We start from the raw sequence: 21624 nt of genomic DNA, 5'->3' as shown, positions 1-21624 counted from the left end.
ATTGTATGCTTGTAGATCTGCTATTTCCTGGGAATGTTTACTATTTCATCAGCCGCAAACAGATCAGTCAGCTCCAAAAGGGACATCGTCTGACAAAGCCCCCAACACTACGACTCAGACATATTGGTCGGATTGGCAGTGCGACGTACAGTAGGTGTGGTACTTAAAATCACTTAAGAGGAACGGGTCGTGCAGGAAAGATTCGAAGGGTGGTGAACAAGGCAGGGCCATGGAACCCCCTATTAGTGTGAGTCTTTCTCTCTGTCTCCTTGTATCTCTGTCTCTGGTCTGATCCCGTTTCAGTGTGTAATTTCTGTGACTACTCTGAAATTATGTGTAAGCGCTTCAATGTTAAATAGCTTTCCATTTAAACTTCTATCTTTGCCAATTCAGCACTTCAAGACTTCAGCTTATTGAACTGAAGCATGCATTGTCATGCAGTTTTTACTAGTTGGTGACTTTTCTTTTGGCATAAGAGAGGTTCCCCCAAATAATTGTTTGCCAATTGCATAGGCCTATATTTTATTACATGTGCAACAATTTGTAAGCTTGCCTGGGTTTCATTATTTTAACTTATCTTGGTACAGTAGGTGGGCACTGTGCGATGATACAATCATTTCTCATTTAATGTGTCTTTCTGTTGTAGCATTGCTGTTGTTTTCCTTAACTCTCTCAGTGCCACGCCCCGACATATCCCGAGTTTTTCCCGAGTACCCTCAGTGCCAGCACGAGAAATCCCGAGTTTTTACTTTTGACTGTGGTCGCGTTATTCTGTTTATTTTTCATGATCACTTTCGCTTCCTGACTACATCAGACTCACCCGGAGCCGGATGTAAAAAAAAAAAATTCATTTCCGGGTCACGTTGTTTTTCTCCGGTGATTTTCGGCCAGAATAGGGAAAGTCACGGTTTTTCACACGGTATAAAAAGCGAACGGAGAGGTCCACGTCTACTCTCTTTGGTCTGGGTGACGATCAGTCATCGTAGTCGTGTATCGCATCGTAATTTAGCGCGATCAACGATTGTCGAAAATGTCAACATCCGGTTCTGACCGGATATGACGTGAGCCTGTTTGGGAGGGGGTGAGTGAGCCAGCGAGATCATCAATGTGTCGATTTGTTGCTCTCTACTGGTAGAACTGTATTATGGGTTTAAAACCCCAATCAGATCATTTATTTGAATGAAAAATTACAAAATTACAAAATAAAAAAAAACGCAAATTCCTGGCAGTTTGGGAGTACTTTATGAAAATACTCTTGGCACTGAAAGAGTTAAGGTACAAACAAAACATTTATTATCAATGCTATGATCAATCCTTTAGTCATGATTTAGTCAATACACAATGTTCTGAGTCGTTTTATCCAATCTATTCAGTTTAATGAAAAAACAGGAACTTCGCACTTGATGCATGTATGCCTCTGACAATTTCAGCACCCGAACTCTAAACGCCTTCCAGGGTCCCTAGAGAGAGAAGGATCATAAAATATTACAAGCCCTCTATTGTGTTGTGTTGTCGCCTAAAACTACAGTATGATGGGTTACCACCTCGTTCTTTCAGGAGACCTTGGGTAATGTCAGGGAAATAATGACAACAAACTCATTTGTCGAAGTTGTCGAAAATCTATCTGCATGTTAAGAAATTGGTCAATAGAGGAAATTCAGTTTAACAGTGTTTTAACGAATTTACTACTACTAATCATCCGATGCAGACACTATAGTAAAATATATGGACATGCTGTTTATTGTATAAAAGAGCATGGCTAAAACATCTGAAGAATCCTTTTGTAATCTTATAATGTGTGAAGCTGCATGATTCCCAATCTTCAGAGAATCTCATGATGTTTGTAACTATGGGACTAAAAACCCACCACTTATGACAGAATGTTGTTAAATGTGAGAGGTTGTCTTAACGTTGAGTTAAGGATGTGGGTATACAGTAGGTTGCTGGCTAGTGAAGTCAGACTGCTGACAGGACAATGAAAGGTTGGCATTTTCTCCTGTTCACTCATGAAAAGGAATCTATTTTGTTCATTACCCAGGTGTCCACCTCCCACAAAACAGAAAATCCCTTCCTGAATGGCTGCTGCAACACATTGGATAGGGCTGAATAGTTGTGTTAACAAGAGGTGTCAGCCACCGTAGCGCTATGCAGAGGTATCCTTAGATGTGACGGCCGCATTCCGCTTAAAGCCTAATTTATACATTGTGGTATATCGATGGTGTATAAATTAAGCTTTTGCTTGTCATTGTCCATAAAAAAGCACTGAATGCCTGTGATAGGACAAGGTATTGCTGTAAGAGCCCTCTGGCAGAAAGGCATTTTCTCCTCTTAGTCGGCAGTGAAAAGGTCTCAGGGCACCTAATGCCACTGCCCAGCAGAGTGGCTTTCCGAAGAGACTGCCCTGAGCTATACACAGAGGGAAAAAACCCATCCAGTGCCTGTATTTGCCCTCGGTAAGACCTCCTGAAATCTCCCGTGGGTGGCCACGCTTGTGTGGTCACACACACACACACATTGAAGTACAGGATCGCTAACATACTGTAGCGAATACACATAAGGGCACACTCACAGCAGTACACACACACAGTACACACAGATGTGGGCTCAGGTGGATGTGATTGTTCACCTCCTAAGGGATTTCTTAGAATGAAATCTGGGGTGATGGCTGTCTCCACAATAAAGTGATAATGTTGATGCCATATGACTCTAGGGCCTGGCCACACGCACACACGCACGCAAACACACACGTGGATGCACACACAGACACTTACAGTACACAGACACACATATAGACAAAGACACAGACACACGCATGAATGTGCACTCGCACACACAGATGCACAGTGCACACGCATGCACACACACGCACACACACGCACACGCGCGCACACACACACACACACACACACACACACACACACACACACACACACACACACACACACACACACACACACACACACACACACACCAAAATAAAAATCACTGTCAGCCCTCAACAGTTGCAATATGTTTTCAGTGTAAATGTCCATATGAGGTCCCAGGTGTTGTTTTATTGAAATTACTTTCACTTCACAGCTTTTTTTTCTCTCACCATACCGTGGTCTACATTCTCAAATCACATTGTCCCTCAGCACTAAATCATACAAATATCAACTAAAATTGAGATAGAACTGGTTGATGCTGAACACACTCACCGAGCATTTTTTTTCCCACGGTGGTGATTCATCGAGATATGTAATGTTAGCTGATTTTCCTATCATGTCTGCTGGAAGGTGCAGCAGAGCCCTGTGGATGTTATTTCCCTCACCAAGGACCCAGAGAGGGTGCTGTTGGGCTCATTATGCGAGCCAAGCAGTCACAGATTAATTCTGCAGCCTATAATTGGATCGCCTATATCTCTGAGCAGGGCAGGGCGCATTCAATACTCTACAGTATGTGCACTGCATTTTTGGCTGCAAGATTTGCCCAATGCCCATGAAAACATACTGAGGTCATAAAGTGTCATAAAGAGTTCTGGTTAGTGTTTTACACCACCTCAGTGCTAACACGATAAAAAACAATGCACATTGAAATATCCATAGTACATTAGCCACTTAAGCCCATATACTATGTACGATGAATAGCAAAATAATTACTGAATGCTGTTTTTGAAAAGTGTGAAATATATTTATAGTATTTAATTTTGTTTGTTTAAAAAAGAAAAGAAAAATGCCTATAATGACTTGCCCACTATAGGGATGCCAGGATTCATATGGTTAAGAGAATGCCTATTGATTTGTCAATCTTGCACAAGCTAATTTTGTTTGTTTCCTGCTTCAGTTGTCACTCTTGACTCTGTGAGATGTTTTCTAATCTGTGTCCTCAAACCTCCCCACCCCTCTTTCTCCCTCTCTCTCTTTCTTTCCCTCCCTCTCATTCCATTTACAGATCCCCAGCTCAAGGGTATAGTGACCAGGTTATATTGCAGGCAGGGATACTACTTGCAAATGAACCCCGATGGCTCTCTTGATGGGACCAAGGATGACAGCAGTAATTCCTGTGAGTAACCTGACAAGGTCTTGCTCGGCCTCCTGCGTTCCATTCAGTGTGTGACAGCACACGGCTTCCTCTATACATTATGAATCAGCGACATTGCAGTACACAGCCAGGGCTGTATCTAAAATAACTCACACATTCACTAGACCCTACTACAGTATATAGGGAGTTCTAGAGGACTATAGTGAACTTGTGGGAAATTAGAGTAGAAGACACTACTCAGGTAGCCGTTAACACATTGACTGCCAAGATATTAAACATAGTTTTCTATCCCCGTGCCGGCGTATAATTACCTCAATCCGATGATATTTGAAACGCCGTGGAACCGACATTGTGTAAAAAAAACACACGGAAAAGGTTTCCTGTGAGTAGACGGAAGGATCTGTGTATCCATGGGAACAACAAGTTTCCAACCGCGATCCGCCATTTTGGAGCTTTGGTCTGCTGAAAACGGGTGGTTTTCAATGGAAAAAAAAGAAACTGAGTTACAGCCGTTTTTCTGAAAATCCCATCATTGGGGCGGATGGAAGTGACGTTTTTTGGAATGACGTCACATCCACATTGTTCTTCTCTGAGAGACGATCGATCATTCCAAAGCTGTGTTAGGTCGCCCCTTGTGGAATTTTCCCCCAAAAACGTAAAAACGAGTTAACTCGATCTAGGCAATCAAGCGATGGATTCTAAAAACGAGTTGACTCGATCTAGGCAATCAATGTGTTAATGACATCATTGCTATCAGATCAACATTGGTATTTTTCTTTCAGTAATGCAATGATGGTGTATAGGGTTTTCCCTACTTTTTGATGCATGGTGGGATAAGATGGGTCCATTATAGAAGGTATAATAATGATCAGTATACTTTCGGACACCTCTACAAAATGTGTAATCACTATATACTGTAGTGCACTATTTAGTTACACAGCCAAGGCTTGTCAGTGTCAAAAAAGGGTTTTTTAAAAGGTACCTATTTGAAGAACTACAATTTGCATCTTGAATCCATTGTCAATTGATTTTAGGGCTCTTGGCGACAGACAGCCTTGTTAAATGACACCTACAGCCCAACCCAAATGTCCAAATCTCTCTGAAAAGGAAAGTGGACCACAAAACAGTAGGCTTATTGTGGAGAATAGGATATTATTAGCCTGCTCTGGTACTGCTCTGCAAGTGCTTGAGGCTAGCTGATTAATTTAATTTCAGTCCATGGTGCTAACGCTAACTCAACCCCGTCTCAAATTCTCCAGATGAGAGGACATGACACGTGTCACATCCGATGGGCTGCTTAAAACAAGTATAAAACAGAGTATTTTACACTAATGCTATCTTTATGAGTATTCACATATCAGTTTGATATCATGCACTATTATTTACATTAATATTAGACCTACTCTTCAGGTACTAAATAAACCTCTAATTAGGGCTGGACATTATTGTTTTTACCAAATACCTCGATATAGATGATGATAATAGGTGATGATAGTATTTGTCTCTGCAAGGCCAAAGTTGTGGCTGAGACTATATTTTCGCCCCCGTCCGTCTGTCCGTCCGTCCTTGTGTGTGCGTGTGATGTGTCCGTCCGTCAGATTTTTCGGATTCCACTCCGATAGACTACGATTGGCTTTCAAAGTTTGCTGGAGGGGCCCGTTTAGCACGACATGCTACAAGCACCATTGGACCGATTGGCGCCACCATGAGACAGAGTTTAGATTAACATTTTTTTTGTTACTACTTTCTTACTACTTTTGTTATTTCTCCTACAAAAACAGTTTTTTTTCAAGATGTATAAGACAAGTTAGATTTTTCAGATCCCATTCCAAGTGGCTATGACCAAAGTTTGCGGGCCCTGGGTCTGTAACCCGGCCTGGCGGAGACCAGGGCTCCGAGGAGCACACTTTTCTAGTTTATTTTCCTTTTCCCCCTAAAACTTTCAAAAATAGGGAAAATAGCAGATTTACGAGCTCACAATGCGTCACATTGTCCCAAATTGTCGCATCATCGCTTCATCATCTAGTCTCGTAACACACTATTGATATAATATTGATATACCCTACCTGTAAACTATAAAGCCAAAAGCAACAGTTACACAATGTATTTTACAACTCACCTCCTTTGTAATAAAAAACTAAGAAAGAACAGGGCCTTAAGCTATTACTCTCATCTTTTGCTTGGGCTACAAATAGGCCAACACCAAGGCTCAGAGTCAGAGTTAATTAGGTCTGCCACACACATACACATACTGTACACTTGATGTCACAACCTGGCTAGCTCTGTTATTCCTCGCTAGTACAAACAATAGCCATTACCTACCTGTAACAGGCCCAAGGAGTCTGCTACAAAAACAAAGGCGCTATTAAATCTGCCATGCACCAGCGGTGGCCCCAATTACAGCCCAGCTACCTTCCAGGTAGCTCGGTGTGTTCCAGCGTATGCTAGGCTAGTCACGTTCACCAGCCATGCAGCAATTCATCTCACAAGATTACCAGGCGACAGCTAGCGTTATCTATGTTCTGTGATGCGTTAATGATGGGCAGTTTACATTTATTTGATGAATTGCACTGTATTGTTTTGGGCATCGCCTCTGATGGCCTATTAATTGTCTGTTCTATTTATTGCAATATGTTTGGTGATATTTGCATGCGTGTGTGCCTGTGTGTTTGTTCTTGTGTGTTTGTCTTGCAGCTTTGTTCAACCTTATTCCTGTGGGCCTCAGAGTTGTCGCCATTCAGTCCGTGAAGACAGGGTTATACATCGCCATGAACGGGGAGGGCCATCTGTACACATCAGTAAGCATTATAATTTTATTCCGTCATTTCTATTATACAGTATTCTATTCTATTCTATTCTATTCTATTCTATTCTATTCTATTCTATTCTATTCTATGGAAAAGATATTCTTTTAAATAACTTTCAGTGAAGGTTTAAAATCCCATTATGCAAAAAGCCATTCATGTAGATTTATAGTAAACAGATCAAATGGCCCCAGTTTTTCATTTTTTCATTCCAAAAGGAAAATATATATTAATAATAATTTATATATTAATAGTAGATCCTCCTTTAAAATACATCAGGAAAAAGACACATATTCGATCCCCTAACAGTTTTTAAGTACAGTATATAACTGTACCCGTCTTCTGGTCCATTACTAAAGGATACATCAAATGACAATTTGTCATAGCAGAGTAATCATACTTTATCTAAGCCCATGTTAAAACATCTTTAATATTCAGTAGCACTTCTTTCCTATACCCTGCTAATTCTTAACCACTAACTAAACCCTATATACTTCGTTAACCAGGGTTCCCCGGGGGTTTGTATTAGACCAAATCACTTCACTGAAAATAGCTGATCTCCAAGCTCACAATGCATCACAATGATGACACAGTGTGAGATTGTATAGGCTATTTTCACAGAATGTGCGCCTATTTTCACCGTGCAGAATAGGAACGCTAGGTTTCATGGGGTTAAATCAGTAAAAAAAACACCGATTTGTAAAACAATCAGAATTGTAGCCAGTCGTATTGACTACCCTATTGCAAAAGAAACTAGCCGTCTGCAGGCCAGACAGCCACCAAGGTGATAAGACCACACAGGGGCGGCTAGTGCTCCCCAGCCCTGCCACTCCACTCTGTCCAGTTCCGATTTAGCTAAATCAATCAGCATGATGACCATTCCAACAATCAGTGCTGCTCTCTCTCTCCAGATAGGAGTATCCATCAGCATCACTGTCACTTAATCCTTCGCTCCTGTTCCCCATACTCTGGCTCCTTGCACAGAATTACTATTCCACCTTCCTTGCTCCAGTCATTACCTCGTCAGGAGGATGGGAGCAGCGCTCCTCCTCCTACCGCACGCCTGTATTCCAAATGGAGTACCTCAAGGCTTAATCACCGCTTCACTAAAGCCGTGAAATGAATTTCATTTGAAGGGGGATTGACCTAGAATTCTATGGATTTTTGTTATGGAAATACACAGTAGGGATTGGGAATTAATATACATAATGGAAACATCCGTGCTGCATCACAATGACTGGGGTTTAACAGCTGTGCATGCTTGAAGACCTCAACACGTATTTGGTTGCTACAGTATCGATCCCATACAGAGAATCTCGAACTATGGGGCGAGACCTCAAGCGGGGTCGCAGGAGAATGGCAGTGGGGTCGCACATTGACAACTGAGAAAGAGAACAATTCATTCTGCCAATCAAGTCTGTTTTATTTGTTTTTGAAGAGCATAGTGTGTGAATGCAATTTCTTCGTTTCTTTGTTATTACGGTTCTGGCACCTGATATAGCTATACTTTCCAAATGTGTGCAGAAACGTAAGACATACAATCTGTAGGAATCGCTAGGAATCGTTGTAAAAGTATTTTGTAATAAATATTCCTATTCAAGGCTACCAATATGGTTTATTTTTAAATATGCTTTATATCAACTTTGAATTTGCACTATAAATCCAATTTTCATTTTCAGAAGTAACTGTCAGCAATGTTCATACCGAATTGCAACAAATAATTGTATAAATCATAATGATATCCTACAGTGTACCGCTCTTATCCTGGTCAAAGCAGTTGAGAGATGTTGATGCTTTTAATCCATTCAATCAAGGAACGCATCTGTGTCATTTTAGATTTTAGCCATAACCATTATTTTATACTTATGGATATTTAAAAAAAAATCTCGAACATTTTTGCAAATCTTTGATATTTATATTTTTAATGCGAACCTTTGTAACTCAAATCTTTGCTTCTGGGGGTGGTCCCTGGAACTAAATATTTTGAGATGGGTCTGCGGCCAAATACATTTGAGAACCACTGAATCCCCAGAAGCAAAGATTTGAGTTAAAAATGTTCGTTTAAAAAAAAATAAAAAAATCTAAGATTTGCAAATATTTTCACGATTATTCAAAAAAAAATGTAGATCTACAAGCGCTATGAGCTTGTATATCTGCTATTTTTGAATAGCGAAAGAAATCTAAAATGACACAGATGCTTTCCCGGATTGAATGGATTATGGTCTCTCTTGGCTGGCTCAAAGTAGACCTGTTTGCTCCACACAGTTTGACAGCTCTATTTCTCTACTCATATCCCTGCTCTTCCATTCACCCAGCTCTCCCGCTCCATTTGCACCTTATTTCCATGGTAATGTAGGCTTTCATCAGACCCCAGCCCACCCACTAGCAGGTCTGGCCGTGATCTTGAGTGTGTGCACGCAAATTACGCCGGTAATGGCAGACTCTGCGAGTTCACTCCTCTGCATCCTCCTCCGTCTCCTCTTCCTCTTCTTGCTCCTCATCCATCCAACCAACTCCATATTTTCTGTCCTGTCCACCCGTGAATGCAGGGTACATGCAGTTCCTCCCATTACCCGCCCTCGCTTCCTTTCTGAGCGGGGGGACCCTTGGACGACCTTTTCTACCCATTAGCTGTATTTGATTACAGTGCACTTACATGTTCAGAGAATGCCTTAGAAGATAGTGCTAAAGTGCAGGAACATGGCGTTTTGAGCAGGTGAGCGGGGGCAAGGAACAGATTGAGGAATGCTGCTAGTCACAGTTCTGACAAATTTGGTGCTCTATAGGTCGGTGATCCTCAACCTTTTTCATTTCAAGGACCCCCAGTTTTATGTGGATTAGGTCACGGACCCCCATTTGATATAATATTTAAAAAAGATCACTGGGACCCCAATCTGCACTGTGAAATCCAGTGTTATTGTACAAATGGAACCAATTTGTACACTCTCTGAGCTACAGTGTAGACCCGTAAGGGTCCATTTGGTTCCTAACTATCAATGATTTAGCTGGGGACCCCCTGGAACCCCTTCAAGGACCTCTGGGGTCCACGTTGAGAACCAGTACCCTAGTTGACATCATGTAATAATACCCATCCACCTCCCCCCGAAACAATAAATCACCATCAGACTAATCTATTGCTACATCATCATCATATAAGTGCATGCTGTACTGATGAAAAAAATCACATAAAAACTACTGTAAATGATCCTCCATTGCTAAATTATACCCTGATCAAAAACATAAACTGTTGTTCAAAGTGCAGCTACAATAAGATACATTTCATTTGAGTTTTTACCTGCACAACATCTAGTGCCTCAAATGTATGGGCCAACATTCTGACGAAAACGCCAAATTGAGTGCCTGAGCGTAGGAGTACAAGATGCCAGAAACCTCTTTCTCAGTAGCAATTTTCTGCCCTATAGGTTTATCTCAGGTCATTTAATTAATTTGCAGCTACAATAAGATACATTTCATTTGAGTTTTTACCTGCACAACATCTAGTGCCTCAAATGTATGGGCCAACATTCTGACGAAAACGCCAAATTGAGTGCCTGAGCGTAGGAGTACAAGATGCCAGAAACCTCTTTCTCAGTAGCAATTTTCTGTCCTGTAGGTTTATCTCAGGTCATTTAATTAATTTGAATGAATGCAATAAAGCGTTATTCTTTCCCAATAATGAATCAAGGCTTTTACTGCGATGATGTATGCTGATAATGAGTGCCATTCCATTTCGTAACAGACGTGACGAATGAAAGGGAGAGTGCAAGCCTTTCAGAAAGGAGATGGGAAGCCCATTCAAGGCCTCTGGTAGTGCATCATATTCTTTTGTGCGAGGAACCCCAGGCGTGGCGTGGGCCGCCCAGTGACAGAGATAGCATCAAAGTCACTGTGCATTCGGGCACAAAGGACTTGCCATGGAATAAAGGAGAGTTCAGTCATCGCAGCCTTTTCAATCCACAGCTATTGTATCTGGACCAATAAACTCCTGGCTAATTTCTCCTCTCTGCACTTCCTTGGGATGAGGCTTTTCTCCTGAATAGTAAAAGGAGGAGGTGGGGGTGGGAGGGGGGCGGGTTACCCATGTCGAACTGTAGTGGAAGCAGGATTCTGGCTCTCTCCAGATAACTGTAACGGAACTTCTTATGCAAACAGCAGCACTAGATAAATAGGGGGGGGGGGGGTGGGAGAAAACATGAACGTCCTCATTATTTTCCGGAGACGACGGTATCATAGTACCAATGACCCTAAGGCATTGTGCCATTGTTTGGTTTTGTTACTCATGATGAAATGTTGGCACTGCAGAATGCAATTCACCATGCTAAGGAGGTTGTTGTGGGTTTTTTAGTCCCTGCTAATATGCCCAGCTACACAGTAAAATCCTCTGTGTAAATGTATCCTTTTTTGTAACTCTTTAGAGTTGTCAGAGTGAAATGAGCACCGCGGCATCTGCGACACGTTGTGGGCTTATAGGTCTGCTATTCTCGCCTGTTCTCGCCGCACAACACCAGCACGCGACAGAGCATAGATTAGGCTCAAAGGACTTTCACGGTCGTGCGGTTTTCTTTTGAACCATGCTCCTCATTGGACTCCTGAGCCCTCATCGGCGTCTCTTAACCACTTAAACCCTATGGCCCTGAGTCCACCAAGATGTTTTTTTCCTGAGTGCAGCGCAGCTTGGCGTTGAGCTGGGCATTTATCTTGCGCTCGCGCGTGCTCGCGCAGCGCTTTTCCCTGCCTGGCAAAAGCTCAAATATTTTCAACTCGGGCACCTGGAAGCGCTTTTCAGCCGAGAAAAAAAGCCCAGTGGACACAGGGCCTATAAACTGTACATCATTGACCGGTGCCTCCCGGGATTCAATCCTCGGCCCCCTCCTTTTTACCCTCTACACCAAATCTATTTGCCGAAAATATGTATATGTATATGTACAACCCCTTCTTCAAATGGCATCAATATGAAAAATGGGCAGGAGGCAGTGGCAACACAAGGGGGTGAATAAAAGGAACCCCTGCAGATTATACAGGAGACATCAAGTGCGACGGAAGGATTCTTTTGAAGCCAGGATTCCCTGGGTGTTTGATATTTTCCACACCAACTTTTTTTGTATTCATCACTCCACTCTTAGTGGCCGATTTTCTGATGCTGCTCTCAAAAGTTCTGCTTATTACAGTCACCCTCCCATGGATTGCTTTTGTTCCCGTGCTTTCATCTTCAGCACTCCTGAGAAAGACAAGGCATTTTCTACCGGGGAGTTTTCTGCCATCCTGGGAGGGTCTGTCAAAGACCCTATCTAAAAAAAGAGATAAAGAAAAAAAAAAGCCCTTTCAAAGTGCGATCGCAAAAGATTAGCGTATTTACTAAAAGGCATCAACCGTCAATCTGTCCCTGCATTGTCCTGAAGATGTCTTGTACTCCTGTATCCAGTTTCGTAGATAGGCATCTGACTTCACTGAACATTGCCCGCAAGCTGATCTGCAAGCCTGGATAGAGCATAGAGGGCATCACACACCATGAAAACAAAGTACGGTAGTCATGCAAGCTATCGTACATGCAGCAACTGAAAACGTAACTATCATAGTCGGGGAGTAAATATATGTAGATTAAAACAGAGTTGTGGCTCCCTCTTCACAGTCTAACACTTAGTACCACATCCCTTTCATAGTGGAAAAAAGTGTGTGTGTGTGTGTCAGTTGGAGCAGAGTGGGAATGGATGCTCAAAATCACATCCTCAAATACTCAGGTTTCCCATAATTACTCAGCTGCTTTCCCCTCCAGAGGACACCCAGACTTTGTTAGGTGGTGACGGTGGTGGCGGGGGGGCTCATTATTTCCAAGCACCACTCTCTCCTGCCTCTAATGTAGTGTTGGTGTCAGGCGGGGCAATGGCCGGAGGGGCTGGAATGAGACCAGCTTCATGCATTAATGAATAACAAGGTCGGAGGTAGGCGTCGGTGCTGCTGGACTGTTGAACCGATGGCCGGGGCCAAGAGGAGCTAAGAATAGACACGCCGCCCCTGGTCCTCAGCCACGTTAAACCCCCCCGTTGTCGTTATTAATGGGCAGTTTGGCTACTGTTACACTGCAGACTGTTAACAAAGAATCCTGCATTTTAGAAGTGGTACACATTTAGTAGTGGTGGACTTTTATGATGCCGCCCTCACTATTCAGTGGTTCTTATTTTCAAGTTGGCTCTTAACATAATGAGTGCCTGCTCGTCATTGGCTGTAACATAATCAGTGGCAGTTGTCAGAGTGGTCTCGCATATCCAGGGATTCCCAGATCTTTTGGACTGTGACGACCGGAGCAAGGGTTCTTCTCGCGTCTCCACCTACACTCCGGCACAGAAGTTACTCACCATGAAGTGGGGAGTCCCTCTCTGATACAGTAGCTCCTAGTCTCTCTGTGCCTGCTGCATTTGGCTTCATTGCCAAATCATGGCTCTCTGAACATTAATAATACACAGCGCCAGGTGATTTGTCCTCTATCTCTCCGCTGGTCAACAGCTTAAGGTCTATTAATTTCACATCCCCCCTTTGTTCCTCCTTCATTCTTGTCCCCTGTTTATTCAATGTAATTACAGGCGTTAGGGGGAGAGGTGCGCACAGCTGTTTTCTGAATCACTGGTTTACGAGACACATATTTATGAAATATACTGTATATTACACAGTATGGCAGTGTTGCAAGAGGCTAGGCTGCATGGGAGAAATATAAGGACATGGGGAAGTGTGATTGATGAAGAAAGCAGAGGGATACGGTCCCTCTGCGCACTTTGTTCTGCACCCTGCCATGAGCCTGCCATGCTCACGCAGCATCCGTTGATGTCTTTGTTGCATTTAAAACAGCAGATGTTGTTCTCCTTCTCCATTTTCTCCCTAATTTAGTTGTTGCCAATTCCCCATGTGTAATTCCAAACCCCTCCTCACTATTAGCCTGGAGTGGGCTTGTAGGCTTGTTGTAGGCTACCAATTTCCTCCTCCGCTACACATGGAGCTGCCAGCTGCTTCTTTTCACCTGACAGCGAGGAGTTTCACCAGGAGAAAGTAAGGCATGAGGAGGACGTTCACACCGTCTCCCCCAGACCCCATCCTTGCCAAACAGGCGCCCTCCGTGCAATCAGCTGGGTTCACTACTGTGGTGATGAGGACACGATCCCTTCCTCTGATCACTTTCCATCTGTGTTCTGCGTTCATTGTAGAGGCTTGGCCACTGCCGGGGATCGAACCTGGGTCTTATTTATCAAGCCAGTTGCATACCATGCTTGTGTATGCACATTTCTTCACAGAGCCTTTCATGCTATGGGCTGTGGAATTTGTATACATAAACCCTTTTCGGTGGATGGATTTGAATGGATTCCGTGAAGCACTCATCCCTAGGTCTTTGTGCGTTGGCTCACTTCTGGAGACCACTAATCTCTCACCCAGTGAACTGTCCTGCTGGTGTGTTCTGGTTTATTTTGTAGGGCATACTATAATTATTCCCTCACACACACACGGCACGTGGGCGCCCACATGCGTGCGCATGTACGCACACGCGTGGTAGCCGAATGAAATAACCGCTCTATTGTTAAGTAGTTAATGTGTGAATTATTTCGAAACTCCAATGGCCAGTGGTCATTATCACCTCAAGACAATTAGCCACACATAAACCTTCACCTCATGCGGCACATTATCACATGAAAAAGGCTATTTGAACTGAAGTTTACATTCTTGCTGCCCCCAGCCCCTCCTCCTGCGTATCAGATACGGTTCCTTGGACGGTTTCTGGATGGCTACGCTTGGCTACGAAATTGTTCTGCAGGTCACACTACGTATATAGCGTAACACGGTAGAACACACCACTGCTGCCACCACCACGGCCATCAGCCAGCCATCGATCTGTCAACGAGCATTCATGCTGAGCCCCACCCATGTAGCACTCTTATCTCTATGAAGATGGGTCAGCAAAACACACACACACACGCACGCACGCACGCACGCACGCACGCACGCACGCACGCACGCACGCACGCACGCACGCACGCACGCACGCACGCACGCACGCACGCACACACACACACACACACACACACACACACACACACACACACACACACACACACAAACATTGTTTTCAGGGATGGTTTGGAGGCTCTGGAGCTGCCTATAAATTATGTGCCGCTGACAGATAATGAGAAAGCAGGAGACTGGAAAGAGCCGTGCATCGATCGGCTGGAAGCAGCTGAATTAGGGGAGAGAACGAGTGAGGGGGGAACTCCGAGGTGTGTTTGCCAGGGAAAGCCCTGCGTTGGTCAATATAATCAGTGTAGCATGCAGACAGTATCTGCACACAGCCACTCCACCCCCTCCCCCTTCCCACCACCACTACCACCATTTGACTAGAGTGCCTTTTGTTCAGGAACATTCCCCATTTTGAGAAATGTAAAAGATGAGAGCATATGCATCGTATCGTATGCATTATTTGTATTCACTGTAGCTATTACTGTAGCCATTACTATAACCATTACTAATAGCTATAACTACTACGGAAGTGCAATCATTTATTTTATTTTCCCTGCAGTGAAATGGGTTTTCTTTTCTTTTTCATCAGTCTCTACAGCGTCGCACCCATTTGCCTTTTTGGCAATCCTTATTCAAGAGCATGTCTGATTCTCATCGTTGTAAGGCAAGGCAAGGCAAGTTTATTTGTAAAGCAACTTTTATCTATGGGGTACCCCCAGGGGTCTATGCAGGGGGTCAGACATAGGGGCACTTAGTCCCTAATGCCTAATTTATGCTGCGACGAGTTTTTAGAGTGGGAATTTTCAGTGCGAGACACCATTGTGTGAAGAAGTAAATGTGGAGCTTAATGCACACAGTGCCTTCTACAAAAGTTTTCAACCCCACTGCCAAATAAACAATTTCACTGGTTAACAATTAATACATTAATATGTTTCTATATATTATATTTTCAACTTACAAAATGAATACTTAATGAATGAATTATTACGAAGTTAATTGAGTTTGTTACATATTTTAACATATTTTAACAATCACAGATTTCAATAACAGGCTGTTTTAGAGACTTGAAACCTGGGGCAACATAATGACCAGACTTTTGTAAAGTAAGTAAAAGATTACGTTATAGCAAAACAGATGTGGAAAAGTACAACACATTGTTTCAGTCTCGATACCATATGGAACCATATAATCTACTAACAGATATTTATTGATCCATAACATTATGCTAATTTAATATTGGGTTGCTGTGGACAATTAATTCAGGTAACATTTTGAGTTTTGAGCATTTTCAGTTTTCTTGAAAAACAAAATAGAATATCCATCTATATGGACAATATATACCATATAAAGCCCAATTCTATCAGAATAGTGAAATTAGAAACACTGCTAATTCTTCTCCAGTGTTGACTTTGTGGACTACCAACACCAAGGGTACTATGTTGTACATGTACATAAGCAATTAAACATGCACTGTTTTTTTGTCTACCTTCTCTAACAGACAAGTTCACAAAATGTAATGTTAGAAATGCAAAACATTATTTAAGAAACGTATTAGAAAAAACTACTAAATAAAATTAAATAAACATTTAAATAAATATTAGGGTTGCCAATAGAAGTTTTAGGGGTGCTTCAGCACCTCTGAAATAGGGCTAAAAACGCCACTGGGTCTATGCTTTTCCCTCTACACCAAATTGCGCGGTGTTAGCTTTTAGATCTGCTATTTTCACAGAATGTTTGCCTATTATGTCCAGGATAGTGACAGCAGGGTTCAAGTGGTTAATAACAAGGCAATTCAAAGTGCTTTCAAAGTAGGAGAGACCGGGCAACTCAACGCCGGATAGATTATCGATCCACATCTTCTCCCTGTGATTACCTTTTAAAGGACAATCTTTAGAGAGGCTCATTTCCATATGTGAGTCCTGAATCTATTCAGACAGGCTCCTCTGTGGTGTTGCCGACCTATTGCATTTTTGCCAATACCACTCTGATGAGTACGACGGAATGGGGAAATGTGTCTCTTTGCTGGATATCACCAAGAGTGTGAGCTCTGTGCTTGTGGAGAAGAGGTAGTTTGTATATATTGTATATTTCTGTGTGCTATTTCTCCCCAATGCACAACACGTGGGTGGCTATAATGGCTTACTGATCAGTTCTACAGAGTTCTACAGAAGGTGGTGTGTTTGGCTGATGAATATGTACGACAGCAGATGCTTGAGGAGAGAAAAAAGGATTATGAAAGACAGGCAACACCCCAGAAAAACAGACCGCTTGTGTGACAATGCAGACTGGCGCGCGTTTGAGGTGTCCCAATGCTCGGGCCTCTAGGCTCAAGAAATGAAGCATCGCGGTGACACTTGAATGGACCACAAAGTTTAATGGCTGCATTGCTATGATTCTGGAAAGCTGGGTGTCCCCGTCCTTCCACCCACCCGCAAATTCAAATATCTTTCACAAGACAATCAAAACCAACATTTATTTTAACCCATCAAACCAAACACCCCTCCTCCTCCGAGATTGCCAGCACTGCAGAGGAGGCACAGGTGACCCACAATCAATTGAACATTCCACAGTTTCAATAAATAAGCATGTTTAAAATATTTGCAGTCATTCAACAATGCATGTACCAATGATAAAACATTCAACATTGATGCTACTAAAACAGTCACCTCCAAACCGGCTTGATGGTCCTCATTTAATAGGAAGCAGCTGTGTAGCTTGTGTGTTTGAAGTGTCCCAGGCTGCCCTGTGCCAGCATTCATGTAGGTACTGTAGGTTATGGGAGTCATACACGCCTCTGCTGTAATCAGCTGTCAGTCTGCTGATTGCTTTCAATCAGCCACACTTTTCTACACACCAATCACACCTCATTCCCTCAACAAGGTGGTCTGTTTAAATACGGCTCCCTCCTACACTGGATCTCTGCTTTTCAATTGCTGCCATACGCTGCCGCTGCTGGCAAAGCTTGCCTCCACACCACCCAAGCCTCCACCGTTTAAACTGAAATTCAATGTTTGCATGCCTCTAAACTGAATTTTATGGCTCTATGGCTTTAATGTTAAACTGCATTCAAGTTTGCATGACTCAAGTTAATCTGATTAAATGTCTTGCTATGGGCCCGCTCTTGTATACCTGTGGGGGGTTTTGCATAGCGTTCCCTGATTTTGCTTAGTATGCTGCTAAGCAACAATTAGGGAACATCTTAAAAGTGGAGTCATTAACGCCAAGTTGAACTGTATTCCATTTGTTGCAATAAATGACAGCTGACTAAACAGCTTTTTCCTCTCTCTTTTAAAGAGAGAAAAACGAAATAAACTAGAAAAGTGGAAGTCAGTCATAGACAATTAGAATGGAACTAGACCTGTGCCCGTCGGGCACCGGCCTACTCAGGAATGACGCAAGTGAAACGATGCAAATAGGGAATGCATGCCCCACCCTGTTATGCAATGCCCATTATACCCGTCAGAGTACCCGCTGTAACCGTCTGTCTGTGACTCTTTTTATACCCATATATAGGCATATGGGGGGCATCGCGGATCTGGAAAGTCCTTGTATAGTGGTAAATGTCTGGAGAAGTAATCAAATGGCAGGTGTGGAGAATTGGACAGGTGTGGGGAATTTGCCAAATTAAGCTTAGGCTGCTGGGGTTGCCATGGCAATCAATTGGCTCATTTGGGCCACGGGCAGAGCCTTTTCTGGCGGTTCTGAACAACCGCCTATCTGGCAGACTCGATGCCGGTCACTGCACTCCCTCGGGTCGTCTGTGACGTGTGTGGCGAATTTGAAGTCGGGCGGTTGAACGGTTCTCGAGATATGTGGATTACAGACATACATACAGAGATTCGGTGCATTTATAGTAATATGTGTGTGTGTGTGTGTGTGTGTGTGTGTGTGTGTGTGTGTGTGTGTGTGTGTGTGAGACTGAACACATTACTGCCTAATAAAGAAAGAGGGAGACAGGAAAGTGATTGGTTGCACATTATCTGTGTGCTTGGGCTTTCTATAAGCCTGTGTTTGTATATTTTAGGTCATTCAAGCGTGGGTGCCATCATTGTCATTTCCCCTTCAGTATACAGTGCAGCAGCTATCAGAGCAGACATGCAGCTCGTTCTTTGTATTAATGACCCTAAATGCTGGCCTAATTGCTTTCCCAGTGTGTAAATGTCAAGAGCCATGCAAAGTACAAATGACGCACTTGTGCTTCTTGCCTCGAGTGCAATGTAATGTGCAAATGAGCAGCGTTGGGACATTGGCTTGTAAAGCTACAAGTAGTCCTCAGAAACTCTGTGTCCAAGCAGTAATTGGACGTGTAAACTGGAACACATAGGACCGTTCCCTTGGTACTGGCATCCATTATTCATTCCTCAAACCAAAATGGAATGAAAATGCCTTGAAATATCGGGGACACAAGGAGATGTCTTGAGAGAAAGGGGAATTCTTGCCATGACATATTCCCAGTCAACAGATGTACTGGTATTCTCTATCAAACCGCCTTTTTTGGAAAGATGTGGCACTCAAACTCACTTTTGTTGGATGTGAGTGGAAACAAATATAGCATGGTATGTGAAACATCCAACAAAGGCTGCATACATTTAAATCTTCCAAACAACCCGGTCTTAGATTGTTGTTTTTGTGCCCATTGGGATTTTAGTCCAGATCTTGTCACCGGGAGGGACCATGGTGTGTTGTGGAGGTATGAAGGATGGAGGCTTCTCTTGGTGTGACAGGAAAGCCGTTGGTGTCTCACCCCATCTGCCTTGCAGCTGTAATACCACCAGCTGCCCCCCCCCCCTTTTTTTTTGCTCCACATGAATCCCCATGTGTCCTTTTTTTCCGCCCCTGGAAATGAAAGTAACATTTTATCAAGCTTCACCCCTACAGTTGTAAAAATCAATAGAGTGAGAGCTCTCTCAGAGAGGTTGTGAATCATGAAAATTCATTCTCTTCAATCTTCACTAACCGCGCTAGCTCCCCGAACCTCCTGTCTCTCTGACTACCTTTCCACACACAGAGTCAACACAACTGCTACTGAAGGAGCACTAGGCACCGCCATTTCAGCGACGTGTGTGTGTGTGTGTGTGTGTGTGTGTGTGTGTGTGTGTGTGTGTGTGTGTGTGTGTGTGTGTGTGTGTGTGTGTGTGTGTGTGTGTGTGTGTGTGTGTGTGTGTGTGTGTGTGAGTGAGACGGTGGGAGAGAGTGAGATACTAGAGGGCGGTTGTTAGCGCATGTGTGCAGACATAGCTAATATTTGCATATGCATGTGTTGCTGGTACAACATAATTTAGGGAATACAGCATTCCAACACGCATTGCCTGTGCACACAGTAAGCTAAACTGTGAAACGCCAGTTGCACTGATAGTTCCTGTTATGTTCTGTATTTAATCATATTTTATATGGAAAAAGTATTCTTCATCTCTGGTAAAGGATGGATTTGACCTGTAAATCATGGGTTTGTGCTGTCTCGTGGTTTCAAAGAAGTTGTACTACACAGTGATGTAAAGTAACTAAGTACTGTACATTTACTCAATTTTACACAATTTTAAGATATTTTTACTTTTCTGGTTTTCAGTACATTTAATTATACTCCACTTCATCTCAGATCCAAATATTGTACTTTTACTCCCCTACAATTATTTGAAAAATAGGGGTTACGTATGTAACCCCAGTTTTATTATTTCCGTAAGTAATGTACTTACATATGGGATATCATCGCCCCCTGGCGATGCACAGAGCACAATACATAGACTCCCGTTGCAATCTTATTGGATAGGGTCCTGTGACCCAAATCCGGTTTATCGGACGGGGTATAAAAACCCCTGCGTCATTGGGGTACGCCCTCTAAAAACCTTCACCTCTGCCCGCCACAAATGCGCACAGAAGGGGTTTTTGGTAAGTACATTACTTACGGAAATAATAAAACTGGGGCTACATACGTAACCCCTATTTTTATGTCTTTCCTTCGTAATGTACTTACATATGGGACACATGCACGCCCCCTGGGGAGCCACATGCCCTAGACCCTACCCACCCGCACGTCCTAGGCCCCAGGACTCGCCCCTCAGGCGAGACCTCGGCCCCCTGGACGCCCCTGGCCCTCTGGGCCAAGGTGCGGAAAGGTTCCAGAAGGAAAAAAGGTCCTGACAGACCACCCAGTCTGCCTCATGCACCTAATGGACAGACCCCAGTCTCCCAAAGTGACATGAGAACCAGGACCTCCTCTTCCCCAGACCCAGCCTAGCCGGTTCAGGGGAGGCTTAAGAGGAAGAACAAGCAAGAAGAGAAACATGCCCCTAGGCATCACTTCCCTGGCTTGAACCAGCCGCCATACCCAAAACTGTGTGCGCCATCACTGATGCCGCCACATCCAGGCTGTAACAGGCTGCAAAGGTCGAAGGAGACGACCAGTTCGCCGCAGAGCATATCTCCTGCATCGACGCCCCTCTGTAAAGGGCCCAAGATGCAGCAACACCCCGAGTAGAATGGGCCCTCAGCCCCTCCGGGACTGCAGACCCACTACTCTCATAGGCCAACCTGATCGCTTCCACGATCCACTTGGACAAAGTCGGTTTAGCCACCGCCTTCCTTCGGTCAGACTGACCAAAGGAGATGAACAGCTGCTGCGACCTACACCCGGTCGCTGTTCTCCGGCAGTAAAGTTTCAGTGCTCTTACTGGACAGAGACAGTGCAACCGCTTATCCTCCACCGACGTGAACGGTGGTGGATGGAATGCCCCCAACTCAACTGGGGCCCTAGCCACCACGCCAGTCTTAGACACAAATGCCAAGTTAGGTTTCAACAAAACCCTCT

The 21624-nt window shown here is 43.6% G+C and overlaps 1 protein-coding gene across 2 annotated transcripts in view; it reads left to right on the top strand.

Annotated features, from left to right (window-relative positions):
• Positions 1-21624, top strand: part of fgf14 (fibroblast growth factor 14) — a gene marked incomplete at its 5' end in the record, with an annotated part of 167210 nt that overhangs the window by 123368 nt on the left and 22218 nt on the right. For both annotated transcript variants that reach the window (XM_080456874.1, XM_080456875.1), the window contains 2 exons: positions 3931-4041; positions 6715-6818. In XM_080456874.1, coding sequence (XP_080313000.1) covers positions 3931-4041; positions 6715-6818 — 215 coding nt within the window. The remainder of the gene's footprint in view (positions 1-3930; positions 4042-6714; positions 6819-21624) is intronic.

This window comes from Gymnoscopelus braueri (assembly GCF_963280865.1).
Source record: "Gymnoscopelus braueri genome assembly, chromosome: 18".
Classification (NCBI taxonomy): domain Eukaryota; kingdom Metazoa; phylum Chordata; class Actinopteri; order Myctophiformes; family Myctophidae; genus Gymnoscopelus; species Gymnoscopelus braueri.
The sequence above is the reverse complement of the archived record's forward strand: the minus strand, read 5'-3'. Positions and strand labels throughout refer to the sequence as shown.